General features: G+C 38.0%; 2 protein-coding genes and 1 long non-coding RNA gene across 3 annotated transcripts; all 3 read right to left on the reverse strand.

Moving 5' to 3' along the window:
* Positions 1 to 860: 860 nt before the first annotated feature.
* LOC145218648 (ubiquitin carboxyl-terminal hydrolase 8-like) lies at positions 861 to 5,406 on the reverse strand. The gene has a single exon (XM_080086055.1). The coding sequence runs from the start codon at positions 5,366 to 5,368 to the stop codon at positions 1,970 to 1,972; it is 3,399 nt and encodes a 1,132-aa protein (XP_079942181.1). The 5' UTR covers positions 5,369 to 5,406; the 3' UTR covers positions 861 to 1,969.
* A 3-nt stretch (positions 5,407 to 5,409) lies between these two features.
* Positions 5,410 to 7,315, reverse strand: LOC145218649 (uncharacterized). Its single transcript, XR_013857683.1, has 2 exons — positions 6,901 to 7,315; positions 5,410 to 6,094 (listed from the first exon to the last, which is right to left on the reverse strand). It is a non-coding gene; the product is annotated as an uncharacterized LOC145218649 (long non-coding RNA).
* Positions 7,316 to 8,667: 1,352 nt separating this feature from the next.
* Positions 8,668 to 10,487, reverse strand: LOC145218630 (uncharacterized). Its single transcript, XM_080086035.1, has 2 exons — positions 10,234 to 10,487; positions 8,668 to 9,901 (listed from the first exon to the last, which is right to left on the reverse strand). The coding sequence occupies exons 1-2, from the start codon at positions 10,415 to 10,417 to the stop codon at positions 9,048 to 9,050; spliced, it is 1,038 nt and encodes a 345-aa protein (XP_079942161.1). The 5' UTR covers positions 10,418 to 10,487; the 3' UTR covers positions 8,668 to 9,047.
* Positions 10,488 to 22,583: the final 12,096 nt, after the last annotated feature.

A 22,583-nucleotide genomic window follows, 5' to 3' on the forward strand; every position in this document is an offset into this window, starting at 1 on the left:
ATTCAAGGATCGCATGATCTGTACTTATTTCTTCAAACAGACGGACGGTATAAAAGTGAAACACCTGCTTAAAACTGAAAGCGTTAGGAAAACCTGCTTAAAACTAAAAGCGTTAGGAAAGAGCAGAGGCTACGCCAGAATTGAAAAATGGCCTACTGTCTTTTGCTGTTTTTGTGATAGGTCCTACAGTCATGACCTTCCGGTAACAGCTCGTGGTGCCCTAAGGTAGTGATTTTCAACCGGTGTTCCGTGAAAGACCGTCAGGTGTTCCGCAAGATATTACTGAGTTTGTTCTCCATGGAGTAGCCTTTGAAAATCACTAGTTTTTTTTTCACAACTGGCATAAATAACTATTCTTTTATGAAAGTAATTATCCAATTTCAACAGTTTTAAAGTCCTGTCGCGATTTGCTTTATTTATTGTTGTGTAATAAGAAGATTGCAATAATATTTTAATGCACGAAGCGTTCCGCGGCTCAAATACGGTTGAAAAACACTGCCCTAAGGGGGCAATGGGCCCTGATTGGGAAACGCAGCAATGGGAACAAATTAGTAAGCATCCGCAGATATAAATATTTCGATAACAAGAATCGCTTTCATGGGTATTTAGTTGCATTGATAAAGTAAAAAATGTTGTTTGCCTAAGCCCCGAAACATGCAATGATGCTTGTAGTAAGCAAAAACATATCTTAGCTGATTTGACATTGAAATTGTAGTATTGTAGTGCCAATCTAACACCAACCACCAATATACAAGCCGTTCTACAACATGTACCTCTTTTTGCGTGAAGGATAACGTAAGGTAACCCTTTTTGTACCCTTTCGTTCATGCATATTCAAATAGGGCGTTGCAGAGAACATATGTCGTCATTGTTGATTGTATTGCAAAAACTGTACATACAATAAAATTGTCAAAACGCATTTAATATTTGCAAGGACGCTGTATATGCATGTAAATGTGAAATGCTTCATTTATATTTTAAAATACATCAAACATGTCATTTCTCACCTAACAGTACCAAAATTGCTTTATATGTAAGGTTTAATGAACTAATTTGGTACAAACCAGAATGCTCTACAAACTGATTAAACCCTTTAGTATTTCGGTTCTCTAAAATGGCAATATGGGCATGGCGTCCTTTCGTAATTGAAGGTTATACATAATTCATGACCACACTAGGACCATGTTTGATTTAGCTAAATGAGCATATGATAGTAATGGTCATGCCCTGACCTGTTAGATGTGGACACATACACCTATATCATCTATTTTTTTTTTGGAGAAACCAAAAAATATGCACCTAAAAGCATTTGTTATTAAAATGTTTCCGTTTTGGGCCAAATAAAGTGTTGTTATAGGCAAATTAAAATTGGCATTGTGGTATTAAAGCATGTACATGAAAAGTATAGAACAGTATGGAATAGAAAGTAGGAAAGTTGAAGCACTTATTGCATAACAATATTGAATTTTTGTGCTGTAAAAAGCAATCGTAAAAGCGCTTAGTGACAATAAATATACATATAGAATGCTGTGCTGGTATGCCAAAGAATCATTTGTGAAAGCAACCAGCATACCTGTTCAGAGAATTGTTAAACACAAAATTCTTTTAGCACTGCAATGTTTTCCAAATGTTGGAGTTTATACTTAACATTTATAGCAGTAGTTCCCAATGTGTGGGTAATGGACCCCAAGAGGTATCGTATACATGCGAGATAATTTCAGGGGTCCAGGAAAGCAAAAAAAGATTTTAGGCTGTTAAAAATGGCTATTGTATGTGGAAATCCATAGATTTTTAAATTTTTAAAAGATGTCCTTTGCAACTAAAACAATGGGAACCACTGCTTTACAACAAGATCAGCACATACTACAACAATATATATTTACAAAAATACAATTGAAGGAGTGTTTAGCATTGCAAAAAAACGGCTCATAAGTTTAACAACAGTATTGGCTCGACAAACTGCATTTAATTATGAATTGTACACAGGTGCTACCCTTGAATAGCACGAGTAAAACAAAATAAAAGAGGTTGAGCCACTCGGGGCAGCTGTTTGGTAGACCTCAGTGTCATCAAACTTATACCAACTTTGGTTGACCGCATTCTTACATGAAGCTGTGTAGTGGCCGCTGTCAAGGCCAGGCCCTTGGTGGTGTGATACTGCATACAAGTCATATGGTTTGCGCTTTTTAGGGCCTTGAATAAAGCGGCCAAGGTCAAGGCCAGTAATTGGGTATGATATGTTAGTGTGGATTTTGTCCAGCCAAGGACCCGAAGAAACAAAGCGTTTAAAGTGAATGATTAGGACTGGAGGCAACTTCCAAATCTCTATGGTTCTTCTTGCTTCTCGATGTGTCTTGCAAGTAGGGCAGTACCACTTGTCACTTCCACGCAGGGTTTCAGATTTTGTAAATGAACTAATGACTTCAATGATGTTGGCTTGATGCTGAGGAAGTGGTAAAGAAAGATACATAAAGGTGTCAAACTTTCGTGATACCTTACCACACTGCAAACACTGCAAAGTGGCTTTAAACTGGCCACTAAACAGCTCAACAACTATCGACTCATTTCTGCTCTTGTGACATTTCCAAGCCTGCTCAGCAGCAGCTGTGTCTGACAGATTGTCATTGTCAGGTTCTTCAACATATTTGCTTACTCCCATTCGATTCAGATCCTCATGTAGCTCATCTAAAAGGCACATCAGAAATTCTTGTGCATCCTCCTGTGTGGTTTTCAGGAACATAGGCTTCTTGGATCCAATAGTGTTCTTGAAGTCCCGTGGCACGATATACCGAAACTGACCGTTCCATGCTGCTCTCAGCAACACTGTAAAAGCCTCTGCCACTTTGCCACCAGATCCCATCCGACTGTTTCGGTTAATATCCTTTCTGTATTCAAACTGCAGGACATACTGTGCCAGCTGTGTTGTACTGAATAAGCACTGCAAAGTAGAATTCATGTAGCAGGAATTGCCAAGGTTTCGTAAACCACAAAGAGCTTTACTGTCGTTTCCACCATACACACCCTGAAGAGATCTGTCCAACATTGCCTCAAAGTTGCTTGCTTCTGGAGATAAAATTTTGGGCTTGGAAACTCTATTCGGAACAATGGGCGTTTTATTCAAAGGTGTTTGGGCCTCGTCTTGCACCATTTTTGCAATGTTAGGTGAAGATGATGATCTTTTCAAACCAAAACCCCCACCAGAAGAACTGTTTGACCTTGTTAGTTGAGGTTTGGGCTTCTGAGAAACAGTTCTTTGCACAGATTTTGAAGTGTTTACTTTGGACTCTGATACTGAACTTTGCACTGGTTTTGAAGCAGGAGCTTGTATGTGTGGTTTTACAGAGCGATCCACAGGTTTTACTACTGGTGGGACAGGATTCACTGGTTGATCTTGAACAGGTTTTGGTTTAGGTGGTTGAGAAATTTTAGGTGGATCCACGATGTTTGGTTTTTGAGCCACTGTAATACTTGGAACAACTGCAGTAGGTTTGGTGACTTTTTGCACGGGAGGCAAAGTGGGGAAAATATGTGTGTCAGTGGTTGATTTGAAATTGGTTGTAGATTTGGTTTGTTTTTCCACAGGATTTGTGACAGGTTTGTCTTCCATCTTTGCTTGTGTTGGTTTATTTATGCTGGTTTTGGGTTTCTCTACGTCCAACTCAATGACAGGTTTCTTAGCAACGGGGTCATCCATCTGTGAGTCTGCAATTTCATTTGACCTTTTTGGTTCATTAGCAATTTTTGAAGGAACATTGTTGTCAGGTGCCTTGGTCTCAGGTTTTTCTGTATTGGGTTTGGCCAAACCTCTCATGGTGGCAGCCAGGTCTTTTTCAGCTTTCTTAGTCATGCTATCAAGATCATCGTGGCTTTTCTTCATTGCTTCCTCTCTAGCCTTAAGTTCAGCAAGTTTCTTTTGTTGTTCAATTTGCTTAAGGTCAAATTCCTTTTTGTTCTTTAACTCTTCCATCTCTGCAATTCGCCTTTCTCTCTCACTTATTTCATCACTGTGATCAATAACAACTGGTTGTCTTTTAACTTCCGGTTTTCGAACTTCTGGTAGTTCAGGTGGAGGTTTCTTCTGTGGTTCGATTACAGGCTTGATGTCTGGTTGAACATGTTGTTTTGTGGATGGTTTTGTAGATCTATCAAACTTGGGCATCGGCTTATTGACAGTTGTCTGTTGTTGAGATGATTTTTCTGGAATGTTTTTCAAGCTTCCATTTGTTGGTATATTTGAAAGTGAAGGATAAAGTCCATTTGATATTGCGGCACCATTTAGTTTCTTAACAGGTGAGTGTTTTGGAGAAGTATCTGCTGCTGGTGTGTAGGATCCATTTGAGATAGAGTTATTGTTAACAGCAGAAGAAACTGGACTTTTGGATGATATTGGTGATACAGGTGGGCTAATCTCCTCTGTTTTCTCTTGGGAAGGCTTCATTGATGGCCTTAAATCGGAGTAATCAAAGTCAAGCAAACTATTAACAGTTTTCACCTCTGGCTTGGAATTGGGCACCTTGACTTGAGGGTTTGTCGTGTACTGTGGAAAAGCACCTAAAAAATCTGTGTACCCACCTTCAAGTACAACAGGGCTGCGTTTTAGTGTTTTTTCATGGTCCCACTTAAATATACAGTCTTTGAGACTTCTGAGTGGGTCACTTAGGTTTTCTACTCTTGATAGACTTGACATCCAATCAACAAGCACAATAAGGTCAACAGAATCCCTTGAGTTCCACACAGCCTTGTGTTCACTCTCAATGCCCTTTTCTACCTTTGCAGGGACACACCCGGGTTTGATAACATCATTGGGTACATTTATACAATACTCATGCCTAATATGCGATGCCTTAAAATCTGTAGCCGACCGTATGTCAATGACTAATACATTCTTTGCTTTTTTGTACAAAATAGTATACAACTCCTGGGAGTCCAACTGCTCTTTTGGAAAAATGAAATCATCCTCTATCACACCATTTGATATGATTTTCGTTTCTTTTTCTTTAGAGGTTTTGGGTGAAATAGTCTTTTCACTTGCAACTTTTTCATACCTCTTTTCCAAACTTTTTGCTAGTCTCTCCGCTTCATCAAGCCCCTTTACAAGTTTCTTTGTTCCAATAAGAGTGTCAAAGTGTTTGGGATCTTTCCTATAGGCCGATGATTTGCGAACCATCTTAACAATGTCAAGGTATTTCATAAACAGCACATAGGCTCGTTCCTCATCTTTACCTTTAAGGGCATCTTCAGCTGCAGAAAAAGCCTTGTCCGCAAATGAGATGTGGGTTCGTATGCTTCGACCTCCATCACTGTACTGAGACTTCTGGTTTAATTCCTTGAGAGATCCACCAATGTACAATGGCTTCAGATCAGTCATTTTAAACTAATTTGTTGTCCATTTTACTAGATCATTATAAATCTAAAAAAACAATATTTATGGTATGTGTATAGTAGTTAAATGTTAGAGTGTATACAGAAGTTAAAGAATAATTTTTTTTAAAATCTTTACCCACATACAATTTTAGGTTTAGATTTTTAACCTACAAAAGACAATGTTGTCTTAATGCAATTTTGAATAAACAATTAAACAATTTATAGGCATTTTGTAAAATGATCATTATGTAAGCTTTATTAATCAAAAACACAGCATTGATAGGGAATAATTATCACATTTGACACATTATTTTAGTGCAAACATATACATTACAATACAAAAAAATTGTTTAGTGTTGGGGGAGTTATGTTGTGACTTTAAAATGGTAAGGTAGACAGTAGTTTGGTTTGAATGGCATATTAAGGGGTAAAACTAAAGCGATGAGCAAACTACGTGACTATGACATTAAAATGTAAAGTTTCAGAAACTGTTCAGTAAAAATCTTTTTAGGTGATGGCTTATGGTCTGAAAGCTTTAACAATGTATTTTAAGAAGCCACTACACAACATAAAAAATAAAAGTTAAAAAAAGGAAATTTTAAGGTTTGAGACAGACTTCAAATGCCTCCGTGTGAGACTGACACCCCATGTCACATAGGCGCCACCACCTTGGGTTTGTAAAGCACGGTGGCGGCCACCATGGATATTTTGGTTTGTTTGTACCGGTATCCTGCGAAACAATTTGAAGAAAATTAGGAAAAAAATTGTTTTAAAACAAGAGTGCTGGCGAAAAATCAACAAAATGTGCCTTAAAACTGTCACCAGTTTTAATTAGTGTGTTGTGTATGACACCAAACACACAATTGTTGCCAGTGAATGTTTAGCCATTATTGGGCAAAATGCAATTGTTCTGTAATAAATGGTTATCTCAGGGGATACAAAGCAACAACAATGTGACGAAACATTTTCGAACATTGCTAAACCAATGATAAACGTTACAGCAAATATTATAATATTTAAATTTTTTTAATGATTTTTGACAAACGTTGCACTCTGTTAGAAATTTGTTGGAGTTTGAGCTCTTGAAGTTGCATGCATTAGTGACGTCACATGAAGTGGCGTCATTTTTATGTCTGTCACCTTGCCTTTTTGTAAATCTTGGTGCCTATGCCATGTCATAAACATTAATCTATTGTTAAACAAAAATCAGTGCAAATCTGTGCAAAAAAAGTTATAACGCCATGCAGACTTGCACAATTTCTCGGTCAAAAAAAACTTCTGTGCTAAAAACTTTATTTCCTGTAATTAAGTTTAATTTCAACACATACTATTCTCGAAATAATATGAGATTTTTAAGACTTGAAATGATACACCTTCACTCTAGACATGCATAATTTACCATTCACCAACTTAATTACAGGAATATTTAACAAAAATAATTCCAGGACTTTAAAGTATGATAAAATTGCTTAAGGTACTGTAACTACTTTTATACATTTGAGAAAATGAACATAAAATTTGTAATGTTTCACGTACTCAGTGGACTTTTTAAGCCTGTATTCAAGAGAACATTCTGCAAAAATTTTGTGGATCAACCCAAAATCTCCGAACACAAAAAATTCTATTACATTTTCATGGAATTTTGATAGAAAAAGCTCTTAAAAGTAAAAAAATAAACTTTCCGTTCTGGCATATGATGTAAACACTGTGCCCTGATTGCATGAAAAATACTAGAGAAACCTGAATAGTTTTGGTTCCTCTATCATTAATTATCTTAAAGCACAAAATCTACCAACATAACTAATCGAAAAAATCCTTTTTACAAACTTAAACTCGTTTTATTCTAATCTAATTATCAACATCTTTTATTGTAACCTTTTATTGTAATTTTCAACGTCAAGCACGCCTTTGTAAACTGAAACAGCAATCAAAAACAAACAAACACATCAAACTCGTCAGCTGACCTAAAAAACAAAAATAAAACAAAAAAAGATCCGATGATGGCAGGAATTATTGTCTTATTCTGGATGAGAGGAAGTTAATGTACCTGCATATATTTTACATGTATTTCAAATTCTTCATCTCAAAGAAATTTAAAAATTGCGTTTCTTTAACATCTTTTAAATGACCTGATGGTGACAATAGCACTTGTCGAAACGTTTTTTGAATTGGCTCTGAGTTTTATGAATCTTTAAATAGTTTTCATAAACAAAGCCTACGGTACTTCCTATACTGAAATATGGTTGTATATGTTTGTTTTTATGTGTTCGAACTCGGTTTTGTAGTGGACAGTGCAGTGGTTCTCAAACTTGTTTAGCATGCAACAGACCAAACAACGTCGCACACTTTACAACGGCCTCAAAAACCTTAGGGAGATGGTTGTAAGAGTATTTTACTTGGTAGCAAACAAGAACAAATTGGGTGCCAACGATTTGATCCACACTCACATTTTGTAAAGGCTTATATAAGCCCTTAAACATAGAATATACGTTGTGCTCGACTCTTTCTTTTATCCACTATCTGTTCGTAAAAATACGTTCAGAAAAGCCATAATCAAACATAAAGATTTTCTTAAATTCACAAAATTATGGTGTCATATTTTTTTGTTCCGTGGCCTAAACAAAATAGCATTTACGACCATATGATCACAGTCCTAACATAATTGTGACCAATGTTATTTACAACAAATTTTATTTCAAATCATCGAAACAAATAGATTGCTTCAAACAAAAATAGGAACAATCACATAGTTTCATTAGGCGACAATAAATAATTAATCTAACGAAGAACGTTTTTTATTTTTGTCTGCAATAATACGTGCAGTTTATTAAAAGATAGTTTGCAAGTTAAGTTGACTCATAAGTTTCACTTCATGAGACACAACAGTTTTACTTAAATTTGACTAATGCATTGTTCACTGCGAGTAAAAATACCCATTTTACGTAGGCTATATCCGGTGATTGTAGCATACCATGGCAAGTATATTAAAGGACTTATACGTGCATTTTGGATTAAGGTAAAATACCTTGTCCTCATGAATCATACGAGTAGGTTTATGAGGAAAAGCATGTGTGGGCAATTTCACATACATTACAATGTACATTGCACAGGGTGTGCTGTTTTTAAAACCAATGTTACCAATATGTACAGTGGCCAAATATAATGCTGTATCTTGTAAACCATTTGAAGTGAAACTGTATTGACAAATGCAAAACGCAACCATTATTGTTGCTGCAATGCTGCAAACGATTGCTCAGAAAGTTGAACAAAGCAAATGAGAGGATTGTTAAAAACAATGCCTCAGCACTTTCACTTCCTGCTTTCGACTATTTGGTGAAAGCAATTTTACAAAATATGCATAATAAAAAATAAAACAAAAAAGACATTTGATTGCTCATTAAACGAACTCTTTGGTAAAATTTGGTATGCAGAGATAGTAATTTTCAACATCGCACAGTGGGTTTAATGTTTAAAATAGATATACTTCGCACTTTCAAGTTTGATGCACGACAAGAATAAAGAGGAATACTCAACGTTTAAACACACACATTTGCAACCGAATATATTTTCTGTGATTTCTCGACAAGGTTTTTAACAACATTTGATAGATTCCATTAATTGTGTTTCAGCACACTTGCGAAGAACTGTTAAAGACTGTACACAAGTGGACAACCTTCTTGCATCTACGCCATCGTTGTAACCGAAGAGCCTCTTCCCCTTTTAAAGGTGGTTTGGCTGTGGCGCGTCCGGGTCGAACTGGTGCTGAGTCGTCTGGCGGGAATGAGGGGCGCACAGCACGGGAAGGGAAACAACTTTTCCCGATGATCAGAGAAGGAGCAGATAACGCACGTGATATTGATGAGCAAGTTAGTGCTGAGGACCACATGGTTGAGATACACCGTATTCCCCTTGTAAGTGGTCGCAAAGACCGATGTCACAATGTCGGAAGCTATACAGAGACAGGTCATAGCCACTGAGCGACGAATCAATGGGATGATGTCTTTGGAGTTAAAGCCACGGCCAAGCATCTTTTTGCGGTGGAGATGAAGAGGATAGATAAGGGAGGCAAGCATTATGAGTTGGCACACAATGGTGGTAGATCCTAGAATCACCCACCGCAATCTGTCACCTTTAGTCGACACAACAGGTCCACATCCATACACTTCAGTGCTGTAGGTTGGCCCAGATAGAAAAACAGCATAGTTGGCAACCGTAATGACCATCAAAAACGCAATAGCAAATATGTTGAAGAATCGAGCAAACGGCCCAGCACTGTTTTTGGCAATCTTATCCCAGTAGAAGGCAGTGAACACCCGGAACCAAAGGGTTAGATATACGGAAACGAGACATACTCCGTAGCTAATTTGCTTAATGCGGTGGTAAACGGTGCAAAATTTTGTGGGGGGAGGCAAGCTGACCAGCGGTAGTTCCATCAAAACGTAGATGAGTGCAAACCAGGCACTGACCACTAAAAGAATGTTGAGAATTCTAGCGCCTTTTCCTCCCTTTCGTGAAGAAAACCTTCGTGAAGCTTTATCTGAAAAAATGAAATAATGAATAAAATGAAGAAATGGTTGAAGTTGATTTTGAAAAGGTTTGAAATTTTTTTTAAGTTTAATTGGACAGGTGAAATAGCACTTTTAATGTTCCACTTGAAATTATCCAATAAAAAGAAACGTTCATAATTTAGGAGGCTAATATATTCATAATGGGGTATTAATGGGAATGCTGGGGCAATCGGCTTGATTCGGTGTAACGCCTTCAATGGATCTGGCCACTATGAGATATTTACGAGGGTCACATATTTGTATTCTACATTGCAATCTAAAAAATGTACTTTGGCATATGTTTAGCTAATCGGAAACTCACCAGACGGACAAACAAAGATCTTCTTTCTGCAGTTGTAATACGTCATAGCCATCGTGACGTATGCAAGCCAGGGCGCCGCCAGAAAAGTGAAAACCATTGAGACGATCCAGTTGCCGCGATACGCAACGACTGTCGCATTTACTGGTGACGTAGCGTTTGTCATGGGCAGTTCGGTACCATTCATTTTAATGTTCTTAAATTTAAATAATGATGCAGAATAGAAAATCTTGAAAAAGTAAAACAAGCATGAAAACTTAATGGTGAAAATAACGGCCCAAATAGACGTAAAAAGCGACATACTTTATTATTCAAACGTTTCGGCAAATGCTCATGCCATCACCAGGGATATGAAGGCCACATCAGCTACACCAGTTTAAACATGAAAAGTGTTATAAATCCAGCTTTAAAATACTTTTCAGACTTTTTAGCCGTTTGAAGAATGTAATGCGTTTGTACACCATTAGTTTAAACCTGTTTAGTAAAAAAAATGCACCAATGGCTTTCTGTACCTTAAATAAATGCAAAACTTAAACAGAATATATTTTGCCTGCTCAGACAACAAGCTCAACAACAATTGCGATCTCCATAGAAACTTCCTCTTCGAACATCCTGCCTTGAAAGCTTTGGCTTCTTAGCCCAGTTCTTTCACAAGGAGCTTTTCAAAGTTTCCGCACTTTGTCATTGCACAAGCTTTTCAAAATGAATCAACCTTAACTGAATAGTCAAGAACCCAATCAAAATTCTACGGATCTGAGTGAACCCCCGTAACTTTTAGTTGAAAAACTTTCCATTTAACTATATGACGTAATGATTGAACGTCACAAACGTGATGCGACGCAAGTGTTCACTCAGTGACGATGTCTTTTTACCTTTTGTAGATTATACCCCAAGTGAACGTCTCACGGTGTATGCAAATGCAAGTGCCTTACTTCTACGCCAAAATTTTTATTTCCTAATAGTTTAACGAAACTTATGTAGATAAATTGCTTTTACGCATTTTATAGTCTGCGAACTATACAATAGTGCTGCAGTATAGGGCCATCAATATGCGGAAATATCTGTCTATTTCAGCCCTCACCATATAAAAAAATTAGAAAAACAATCCAAGTTATTAAATACTACAGCTGACAATACTCTATATATTTTAACAAACTTCTGTTTTATCTCGCAGGCAACTTGAATTCACAAGCCTACAAGCCAAGCGGCACAATGTTAGATTTTTGAGCCCACACAATTTTACCCACTTAATGCACACACTACTAATAGCAACCGAATATTTCCTGTTACTCATGCTATTCACTGCGAAGTCAGTTGATAGAGTAAACAAAAAACTATCATATGTGCTACCCCAGGTGTTAACGATACGTTGCTGACCTATATACGATGTCATTGATAAAAATACCAGCCACGTCAAACATGGCATGTTCAAAGTATTTCAATACAAAAAACATTTTCAAAGTGTGATCTAAACTGTATGAGTAACTACAACATGACATGTTTCGACTTTCATTTCGTAAACTGTGTTACCTTTCTTATGCAACCCCAGGTAGGTTTGTCCTAGTTATTGCTATCACCACAGATCTTTCTTATGTAACCCCAGGTAGGTTTGTCCTAGTTATTGCTATCACCACAGATCTTTCTTATGTAACCCCAGGTAGGTTTGTCCTAGTTATTGCTATCACCACAGATCTTTCTTATGTAACCCCAGGTAGGTTTGTCCTGGTTATTGATATGACCACACCAACTAGGGGCAGCAATGCAACCACAGGGTTAGAGTTCAACTGTTTGTTTTAAATCCCAACAGCATAACATACGTTTATCCGTTTCCAACAGCGCAGCACACACGCCCAAGTTTTTGTCCAAAGAAACACCCAAACCTACACCAATCTCTTCAAATCACACTTTGTCCTATAGGCTACTTTGTCACCTTAACTCAACCTCATTGCCCGATATCCCAGTCGGTGTTTTATGCATAATAGGAGACGTAAGGCAGTAAGGAGACGTTTCAGCATCCTGTTGGAGCGTCTGTGAGGTAACGGGCTGTCACTCTGTTGACAGCACCTTAGCAAGAGGCAGAAACCGTAATGTGCAGGAAACAGGAGTTAAGTAAATATTAAACAAAATCACAGGAAATTGCCAACGCCAGCTGTTTCTTGCACACCGCGTGTTTACCACCATGACATCGTAGGAAAATATAAGGAAACAAAGTATTATCAGGCTTGAGGCGCGACAAAAGTGCGCAGTAAACTTCTGTCTTATAAAATCAATCTGAAAAATCAAGTCTTCAACTTTACGTTAGTGACTTACGAACCCCTTTGTATCTTAACAAAGCAAATTCCATTCATACCGTTTTTGCATATAATTGACCTTGCTGCATTCATTTCAATAAAAAATTCCCTTTTCCCGGGGCAGTGAAATTTCTGGTCGGTATCCCTTTCACACAACCAGTAACTCCTTTAGTATATTTCATAAAGTAACTAGTAATCTCTAACTCTGATGATTTAGCATCCTTTGTACAACCAGGAACAGGTTACGCACCTCTGGTTGCAATATTCTTGCGTCAATGCGAGCAAGTACGCAAAAAAACTAAAGTTAGAATCTCTTTAATTCAAACAGAACTCTTTCATGCATGTCACAATGTTGTAAATGTCGCACTGCACCAGTAAGTCAGCTCTAAGCTAAAAAGCCCCTCCATTCACATTAGGTATATTGTTGACAACATTGTAGACACCAAAGCCGATGGTGTAGCGTTTCACAACGGAAGATCCTTATACCCTGATCCATTGTGTTGTTGTCAATCACTATTCACTATATAAGGCTGAAGAAATTAATAAGGTCATTTTTCTAAGGCCGTCTAATTTGTCACTGTCAAAACACTTTGTGTTTCTTTCTAGACTTTGATTCTTTGTTTCTTTTGTTAAAATAGACGTGTACTTTCGGTTGCGTACATGAATGCGCTAACAAGTGTAAGGAGCTTTCTCTTTTTAGCAGTAAAAAGTGCTAATTTTTGCAAAAGTGCAAAGTTGCAAATATTGCGACTATACAAATATATTGGCTTGTTTGTGACCGTGAATTGTATACCTAAACTGTATGATCGTATTTGCTATAAACTAATCACATGCTGTAACAATTCTCGGGACCAGCAAATCCTCCACGTTTAACCTTCATTTGCAACAGTGTTAGCCAAAGTTAAAATTTTCAACGCTTGATCTTGTTGACAAAAGCTTACTTCGCTGGTTTGTAACAGTAAAAATGGAAATGTCCGAAGATGGACTAAACCCATTTGCCTCGGTAAACTTTGCGTTAAAAAATTTCAGCCGTTACCACGCAACAGATATGATCTAATGTCAAGTCGTACGTTTTTATTCATTTTTTACAGGTCACATATAGTCACGAGATTCGCATGTGTCCGTATGAACCACTATAACAAAATGGATATTAAAACGCAGGCTGGTCCAGTTATCTATCACAAAAAACGAGATGAGAAATAACCATTAAGCAGGAAGAAGCATTCATGAAGTTTGTTTTGTCATTTAACGTCGTCATTCCTGAAACGATTGGGGAATTGCTCAACGTAGCCTACTAGGAAGTCAATATACCAAAGCTCTTTAAACCTCTTTAAAAATCCATTTTTTCAATGTACTTCTTTAAAATTTTCGGTTTATGCAAGTTTCTTTTCGATGTATGCAAGTTTTGATTTATATCATCTTTGGTTTCTAACCATATTTTTCAAAAATGGAAACTGTTGGCCGAGTTTGAAGGCCTTAAACAGTTGCCTGATGAATCTATTTAGTTTTTTTTTTAAAGTAAAACCCATACCTTTTTCTGACTTGCAACACTTTAAAAATGACAACTGCTTTGTAATATCGTAGAAATATTCTGACAATCGCGTCCAGCTGCAAAATTCTGACACAGATTCATTATGTCTCTTTGTACTTTTTAACTACGTTAGACTATTGTTCTCAACCAAGATGCTCACGAAAGCGAAAGAGTGTATGAGTTTCTTCCGTTATCTTGCGAAGGGGGTGTGTCCCTGAGTCATACAATTGGGGATAAGAAGCAACATACAAATGCGTTTAATGAGACCATGATAAAGATCATTGGAGTTACAAGTTCGTCAGTTGGTTACAATCTGTTATGTCAATTTTTTCTTGGGTAAAAAAACAGCACAATGAAAGTATTATAGCATTAAGCATTAAATCAAGCATTAAATTTTAAATACAACTTAAAGTTTCCAGACATTATCGAAAATAAATATAGATGCTGAATCATAAAGAGAATGAAAAACTGAAGTAGCACGTTTTCGTACATCGGAAATTTTTATACAAGACGGAACAAGGAAGTAATGATTATAATAATACTGCGTTAGCTTAGTTGCTTGGTCAGTAAACGCTGAGAGTTAAGTTGGTTCATCAACTGTGTTATAGATGCTGGTCAGGACATTTTATTAGAGTTGTTTTAGAACACAACGTGTTTTGTCAAACCTTAGATTTTGTAGGTAAACAAATTTTCTGTGCTTATTCATGAATATTTGGAATTCGCTTCATAATATAATGATATCGCTAATGATGCCAGGTCAACAAACCAACTTTTTCAGGTTTTTTAGTATTTGCATGTGCTTAAACTTGAATTAAACAGCAACGTTTCGATGGAAAACCTGTCTTTGACAAGTACTGCGTCCGCGGAAAAACAATACAACAAAACAGTACTGACAATAAACCGACTTCAGCAACCAGAATGGATTGTTGCGGAAATTATAAATGTAATATCTGTGGTCCTAATTGCTTGGGCTATCACAAGCATGACCATATATGGCATTGGAACAGGAAAATGGCGGCGCAAAAATCGTCACAACTTGCAAAAAATCAACGCAGGTTCCGTTTACACATCTGCTGTAGTCGCCATGGTTACCAGCTATGCGGCTCTGTTGCCCTCCCAGGCAGTTTTCAATCTTGGATACTTGGATAAAGATGCATGGAATTGTGAACTAGCATTAGATATATACGTGATGGGATTTGCAGCATCACTTATCAGCACGTATGTGTTTCTATGGTTTCGTCAACGATCTCTGTACAGGCATCCCGCGATGACGTGTTGCAATAACAAACAATGGCTAAGAAAGCTCAGTCGGGGAAGTATTACTGTCATAGCGGCTGGTATCCTGTTTGTAGGCTTTGCTTACATAATCCCCCAAAACTACTCGTACTCAAACCGAGGATGCGTTGCGAAACCGAAGTCGGAGTTTACTTTGTGGCCGGTGTACGTAGGCAATAGTGTTATATGTATTGGCCAAGGACTCATGCTGTTTCTATTTCTTTATCCATTGCGGAATCAATCTAGCGGAGGTCGCACGGAAAAAAGAATCCTCAGAATATTGAAGCGGTCAGGAGCATTCGCAATCGCGTGCGTGGTCTCGGATCTTGTCGCCATGGCAACACTGGTGTTCATCGTGCCCGAAAACTCGACACGTCACGTGACAGTAACAGTGTATAACACCAGTGTGTTGGCGAATCTTGTCAGTGTGTTGCTGTCGTTCGAATCGTGGCGAACGATTCTGGTTGCTCCGTTCACCAGAGAAGTAGAACGAAGCACTACAAGTTCATCGCAGGGAACCCAGTCGGCTGGCATTGATTTAAGGCAAATTGAATCAGTCGCATAATTGGAATTTTATAAAGTGGTCAATGATATGCGATATGGAGATGAACGTTTAAAATGTAAAGATATTGAAACGTTGTTTTGTAAATAAAATGCAAACGTACAGTTTCATGTCAAAGCTCTATAACCCCTCTTTAGAAATCCATTCATTCAAAGTGTTTCTTCAAAACTTTCGGTTCATGCAAGTTTCTTTTTGATGTATGCAAGTTTCGATTTATATCATCTTTGGTTTCTAACAATATTTTAAAAAATTGCAACTGTCGAAAAAAATAGCCAAAATGTTGTGCAGAACACTTAAACGCGAATTAAGCCCGGAACTTGGTGAAATTGCGGCACATATGAGGCCGAGTTTGACGGCCTTATTTAGTTGCCTAAATCAAACTCGTTTATTATTTAGAGTAAAACCCATACCTGGTCTGACTTACAACTCTTACAACTACAACTGTTTTGTTATATAGTAGAAATATTCTAAAATTCAGTTCAAGCTTCGAAATTCTGATTCATTGTGTGTTTGTATTTACTAACAACGTTAAGCTATTGTTTTTAGCAAAGATGCTCATATAAACGAAAGCGAAAGAGTGTATGAGTTATTTTTCTCATTATTTTGCGAAGAAGGTGTTTCCCTTAGGTAAACAATTGGGTATAAGAAGCAATATATATTGGCGTTTGATAAGACCATGATGGAGATCATTGGGGGATAAGTTCTCCAGTTTGTTACAATCTATGTTAATTTTTCTTGGTTCAACAACAGCTCAGGAAACAAACTCAGTATAGTCAAGCATTCAATTTCAAACACAACTTACCATTGTGCCAACCATAGTATCAAAGATGAATATATAGCACGTTTTATAATCCCGAAAAACTACTCGTATAATCCCGAAAAACTACTCGTACTCAAACCGAGGATGCGTTGCCAAACCGAAGTCTGAGTTCACTTTGTGGCCGGTGTACGCAGGCAATGGTATCATATTTATTGGTCAAGGACTTATGCTGTTTCTATTTCTTTATCCATTGCGGAATCAATCTAGCGGAGATCGCACGGAAAAAAGAATTCTCAGAAACTTGAAGCGGTCAGGAGCATTCGCAGTGGCGTGCGTGGTTTCAGATCTTATCGCCATGGCAACACTGGTGTTCATTGTGCCCGAAAACTCGACACGTCACGTGACAGTAACGGTGTATAACACCAGTGTGTTGTCAAATCTTATCAGTGTGTTGCTGTCGTTCGAATCGTGGCGAATGATTCTAGTTGCTCCGTTCACCAGTGAAGTAGAACGAAGCACTACAACTTCATCGCAGGGAACCCAGTCGGCTGGCATTGATTTAAGGCAAATTGAATCAGTTGCGTAATGGGAATTTTAAAAAGTGGTCAATGATATGCGATATGGAGATAAACGTTTAAAATGTAAAGATATTGAAACGTTGTTTTGTAAATAAAACGCAAACGTGCAGTTTCATGTCAATGCTCTATAACCCCTCTTTAGAAATTCATTCATTCAATGTGCTTCTTCAAAACTTTAGGTTCATGCAAGTTTCTTTTTGATGCACGCAAGTATCGATTTATATAATCTTTGGTTTCTAACAATATTTTAAAAAAATGCAACTGTCGAAAAAACAATAGCCGAAACGTTGTGCAGAACACGTAAACGCGAATTAAGCCCGGAAGTTGGTGAAATTGTGGCACATATGAGCATGAGGCCGAGTTTGAAGGCCATATTTAGTTGCCTAACTCAATCTCGTTTATTATTTAAAGCGTAAAACCCATACCTGGTCTGACTTACAACTGTTACAAGTTACAACTACAACTGTTCTGTTATATTGTAGAAATATTCTTAAATTCAGTTCAAGCTTCGAAATTCTGATTCATTGTTTGTTTGTATTTACTAACAACGTTAAGCTATTGTTCTTAACAAAGATGCTCATATAAACGAAAGCGAAAGAGTGTATGAGTTATTTTTCTCATTATTTCGCGAAGAAGGTGTTACCCTGAGGTAAACAATTGGGTATAAGAAGCAATATATAATGGCGTTTGATAAGACCTTGATGGAGATCATTGGGGGATAAGTTCGCCAGTTTATTACAATCTATGTTAATTATCTTGGTTCAATAACAGCTCAGGAAATACACTCAGTATAATCAAGCATTTAATTTCAAACACAAATTACCATATTTAGCACACAATAAGTGCCAACCAGAATATCACAGATGATTATATAGCACGTTTTCGTATATCAGGAACAGGGGAGTAATAGTAATAAAAAACACAGCTTTAGGTTAATTGCTTTGTTGGGTAAGTTGCAAATGCTGGGTTGATTAAACGATGATGTCCTAGCTGCATGTACATTCCATTAAAATTGTTTTAGCACGCAAAGTGTTTTATCAAACCGTGGAAGATTCTGCATGTAAGCAAATTTTCTGTGCTTGTTTATGAATATTCGGAGTTCGCTTGATAATAGAATGGTATCGCTATAAACTAAACCTCTTTTCAGTTTGTTTTTAGTATTTGCGTGTTATTAAACTTGAACTGAATATAAAGTTTCGATGGAAAACCTGTCTTTGACATCAAGTACTGCGTCCGCGGAAAAACAATACAACAAAACAGTACTGACAATAAACCGACTTGAGCAACCAGAATGGATTGTTGCAGAAATTATCAATGTATTATCTGTGGTCCTAATTGGCTGGGCCATCACAAGCATGACCATATATGGCATTAGAACAGGAAAATGGCGGCGCGAACATCGTGTCAACTTTCAAAATATCGACGCCGGTTCGGTGTACACATCTGTTGTAGTTGCCATGGTTACCAGCTATGCGGCTCTGTTGCCCTCCCAGGCAGTTTTTAATCTTGGATACTTGGATAAAGATGCATGGAATTGTGAACTAGCATTAGATATATACGTTTGTGGATATGCAGCATCACTTGTCGGCACGTATGTGTTTCTATGGTTTCGTCAACGATCCCTGTACAGGCATCCCGCGATGACATGTTGCAACAACAAAAAATGGCTGAGAAACCTCAGTCGGGGAAGTATTACTGTCATAGCGGCTGGTGCATTATTTGCATGCTTTGCTTACATACTCCCGAATAACTACTCGTACTCAAACCGAGGATGCGTTGCCAAACCGAAGTCTGAGTTCACTTTGTGGCCGGTGTACGCAGGCAATGGTATCATATTTATTGGTCAAGGACTTATGCTGTTTCTATTTCTTTATCCATTGCGGAATCAATCTAGCGGAGATCGCACGGTAAAAAGAATTCTCAGAATCTTGAAGCGGTCAGGAGCATTCGCAGTGGCGTGCGTGGTTTCAGATCTTATCGCCATGGCAACACTGGTGTTCATTGTGCCCGAAAACTCGACACGTCACGTGACAGTAACGGTGTATAACACCAGTGTGTTGTCAAATCTTGTCAGTGTGTTGCTGTCGTTCGAATCGTGGCGAATGATTCTAGTTGCTCCGTTCACCAGTGAAGTAGAACGAAGCACTACAACTTCATCGCAGGGAACCCAGTCAGCTGGCATTGATTTAAGGCAAATTGAATCAGTTGCATAATTGGAATTTTATAAAGTGGTCAATGATATGGAGATGGACGTATGTAATGTAAAAATATCGAAACGGTGTTTTGTAAATAAAATGCAAACGTGCAGGTTCAGGTAATAAGTAAACATGAGCAATAAGTGTTATCGCGAAATCCAAGCCTAACTCGACGACACAAAGAGTATGTTAAAACAACCTCTACACCTGGTCAGGGAAGTTAAATTTATATGGCGATCAAACTGCTTTGTATATATTATGATACTCTACATATAAAACCAAATGGCATTAATAGCTATGAGTTTCCGTTTATTTCTTCAGCTCTGTTATCCATATATCCTTTTACATCAGGGGTGGGCAGCCTGCGGCCCTTCATTAAAGGTTGTGCGTCCCGCAGAGACGCTTGGATTTCAAAAATACTGGCAAACGAGTCCAATTATTACATATTTTTGAGCTGATTAATGCGCCTGGTGCTAGTTTTCTGCGACCTGGCAAAATGTGGCTAGAATTAAATACAAATTATACTTATAGTTGAGCATATTTGATAAGAAACAAAGCAAAATCACTTTGTGTTATGCACATGTGCGGCCCGCGATCCAATTTTGACATTCATAATTGGCGCTACGGTAACAAAGGTTGCCCACCCCTGTTTTACATTGACCGTTGCATTGATTACCTGGTTTGTGGCACTCAAGTTCGCCAGTTTGCAAATGCGATCAAAGTTATCGGTGTTTATCGTGACTACATGCACCTTGTTAGATGTCGTGCTTCAACCTTGTTAGTGTAATGCTGTCATTGGAATATTGGCAAACAAATTATAGTTTTTCTTGATAGCAAACACGTAAAACGAACACCTACGATACTCGTGCCAGGCATCAGTAAAGTAAGCCGTCAACTCTTTTTTTTTGATTTTGCGCAATGTAAAGAATTATGCGTCCGTACAACATAAGATACAGAGAGATTATAATACATGGGACCCAATAGTTTAGGATTGCTGTCGATACTACATATTAAACTCTGTCGTTACGTTTCTAACTAGGTGTGTGTAGATATAGGTGTCTATTACAGATGAAAACAAAGTCACTTGCGAAAATAACAGTGAACTATTCGTGTGTCACTGCATTGATTAAAAACAGGGCTCCAATAAATAATATGCTTTTTCCAATTTGATGTGACATCAGTGTATGCCTTGCAGTGATTGAATCTTGGGCAATGATATTGACGTTGTAAGCAAGGTTGTTGTCATCACGGCACAAATGCTCAGCACCATATTCGCAAAAAAGATCGAAAAATTAATCGTAGTGGCTTTTTTTTTTTTTTTTTTTTTTTTTTCGCTTCCGATGTCCGAAGAGCAACTTTGTTGAGCGGTTTAGCGGTTTACACCAGTGCTGTGGTTGCTTTTCTTCTCAGCTACATACCCCTTCTGCCAGATCAGGTGACTTTCAACATTGGCTCTTACGACGGGAATTCTCGGCCTTGCGAAATATCGATGGACGTATCCATTGTTGGTTACGTTCTAACCATCACTTGCATCAACATTTTTTTTTGGTTTCGGCAACGCTCGCTCTACCAACACCCAGCAATGAACCTTGCCAACAAACCTTGGTTGCGGTATGTCAACTGGGCCACATTGTTTGTAATAGTAGGCGGGTGTATATTTTCTGGAACAGCTTTACTTACCCCGAAAACTACACCCATTTAAAACGTGGCTGTGTCTCCAGACCAAAAGACTAGTTCACCGTCTGGCCTATATACGTTGGCAACGGTGTTATAATCGTGGGTCAAGTTATGATGTTGTTCCTGTTCATGTTTCCCCTGCGTTCACAAGTTCAGGGTAACAATGCTTGTCGTATCATCAGGATTCTCAAACGATCATCAATCTTCGCAGCTGTTTGTGTTGTGAGAGATCTGGTTGCCATGGCAATTCTTGCCTTCGTAGTGCCGGAGAACACAACGCGACACGTCACTGTGACAGTGTATGACGTCAATATGATGATCAATTTGACCAGTGTATTTTTGTCGTTTGAATCGTGGCCGCAAATACTGAGAAGCTGCTTGAAGAAAGAACAAACTGGGAGAAAATCCAGAGATACTCAGCAAGTGGTGTAACCGGTGACACCAGAGCATAATGTTTTTGATCGGAAACATGAAATTTGTGTACAAATTTACACCATATAAATGATCCTTTAAGCTAGTGGTTCTCAACGTTTCGTGGACCTTGGCCCCCTTAAAGTAACTTTTTGGTCTTATAGCCCCCTTCAAATAATCCTGTGGGACCTGTGGCCCCCTTAAAATATGTAAATGGCAATCTCATGTTGGAATTTAGTACTAATTTCGGCTGTAAAAGGGTCGAATGAAATAAACAAGAATTCGTAATCATGGAAAACCTCAATATAAACAAATAGTATGTGAAATAGTCGATTAAATTAGGGAATAAAGTTAAAAAGAAAATGGTGTTTCTGGTAAACATACACCTGTGCCCCTCGGTAACACAGCTCGCAATCAGTTTATCAGCTATAGATTTTTATTGGCACACACAGTACTGACAGGCAATCAGATAAAGAGAAATCAGATAAAGATAGCCGGGTCAGATAAAGATATGCGCTTCTTTAGCAACAGTAAACAAGTATTATTTATTGAGATCAGCCATGTAGACCAGCAAATGTGGCACATTTAGGCCTATTCAAAGCCTAATGCCGAATCAAATCGGTCTCTAGATCCATCCAGCTTGTCTTGGGACTTTTGCAGCATAAATTTTTTTAGTGATGACATCACACAGTTTCTTCTATCTGCCTAAGTTCATCGGCAGCTGAGTGAGTTCCCTGCGATGTAATCGTATTTGTTCGTTTCTTGTGTCTACAGAATGGGACAATGAGAATCTTTTGCCACGATTCAAATGATAGCACCACGCTAGCAAGGTTTGCTAAAATATTGGTGTTGTACACAGTGACAGTAATATGACGGGTCGAGTTCTCGGGCACAAAAACCACCAACGTTGCCATGGCGATAAGATCGGAAACGACACACACGACCGCTAGTGCCCCACACCTCTTTAAAATGTTAAGAATTCGTTTTTCTGTGCAATTACTGATTGCTTGGTTTCGCATCGGAAAGAGACAAAGAAACAGCATTAGTCCTTGGCTAACGGATACGACTCCATT

This window comes from Phallusia mammillata, chromosome 3 (assembly GCF_965637545.1).
Source record: "Phallusia mammillata chromosome 3, kaPhaMamm4.hap1.1, whole genome shotgun sequence".
Classification (NCBI taxonomy): Eukaryota; Metazoa; Chordata; class Ascidiacea; order Phlebobranchia; family Ascidiidae; genus Phallusia; species Phallusia mammillata.

Bases quoted from the DNA above. Each gene is read 5' to 3' on its own strand.
- LOC145218630 (XM_080086035.1), bottom strand. From the start codon at position 10,417: ATGAATGGTACCGAACTGCCCATGACAAACGCTACGTCACCAGTAAAT. The intron at 9,902-10,233 runs GTGAGTTTCCGA...TCATTTTTTCAG, and splicing joins GATCTTTGTTTGTCCGTCTG to ATAAAGCTTCACGAAGGTTT.
- LOC145218648 (XM_080086055.1), bottom strand. From the start codon at position 5,368: ATGACTGATCTGAAGCCATTGTACATTGGTGGATCTCTCAAGGAATTA.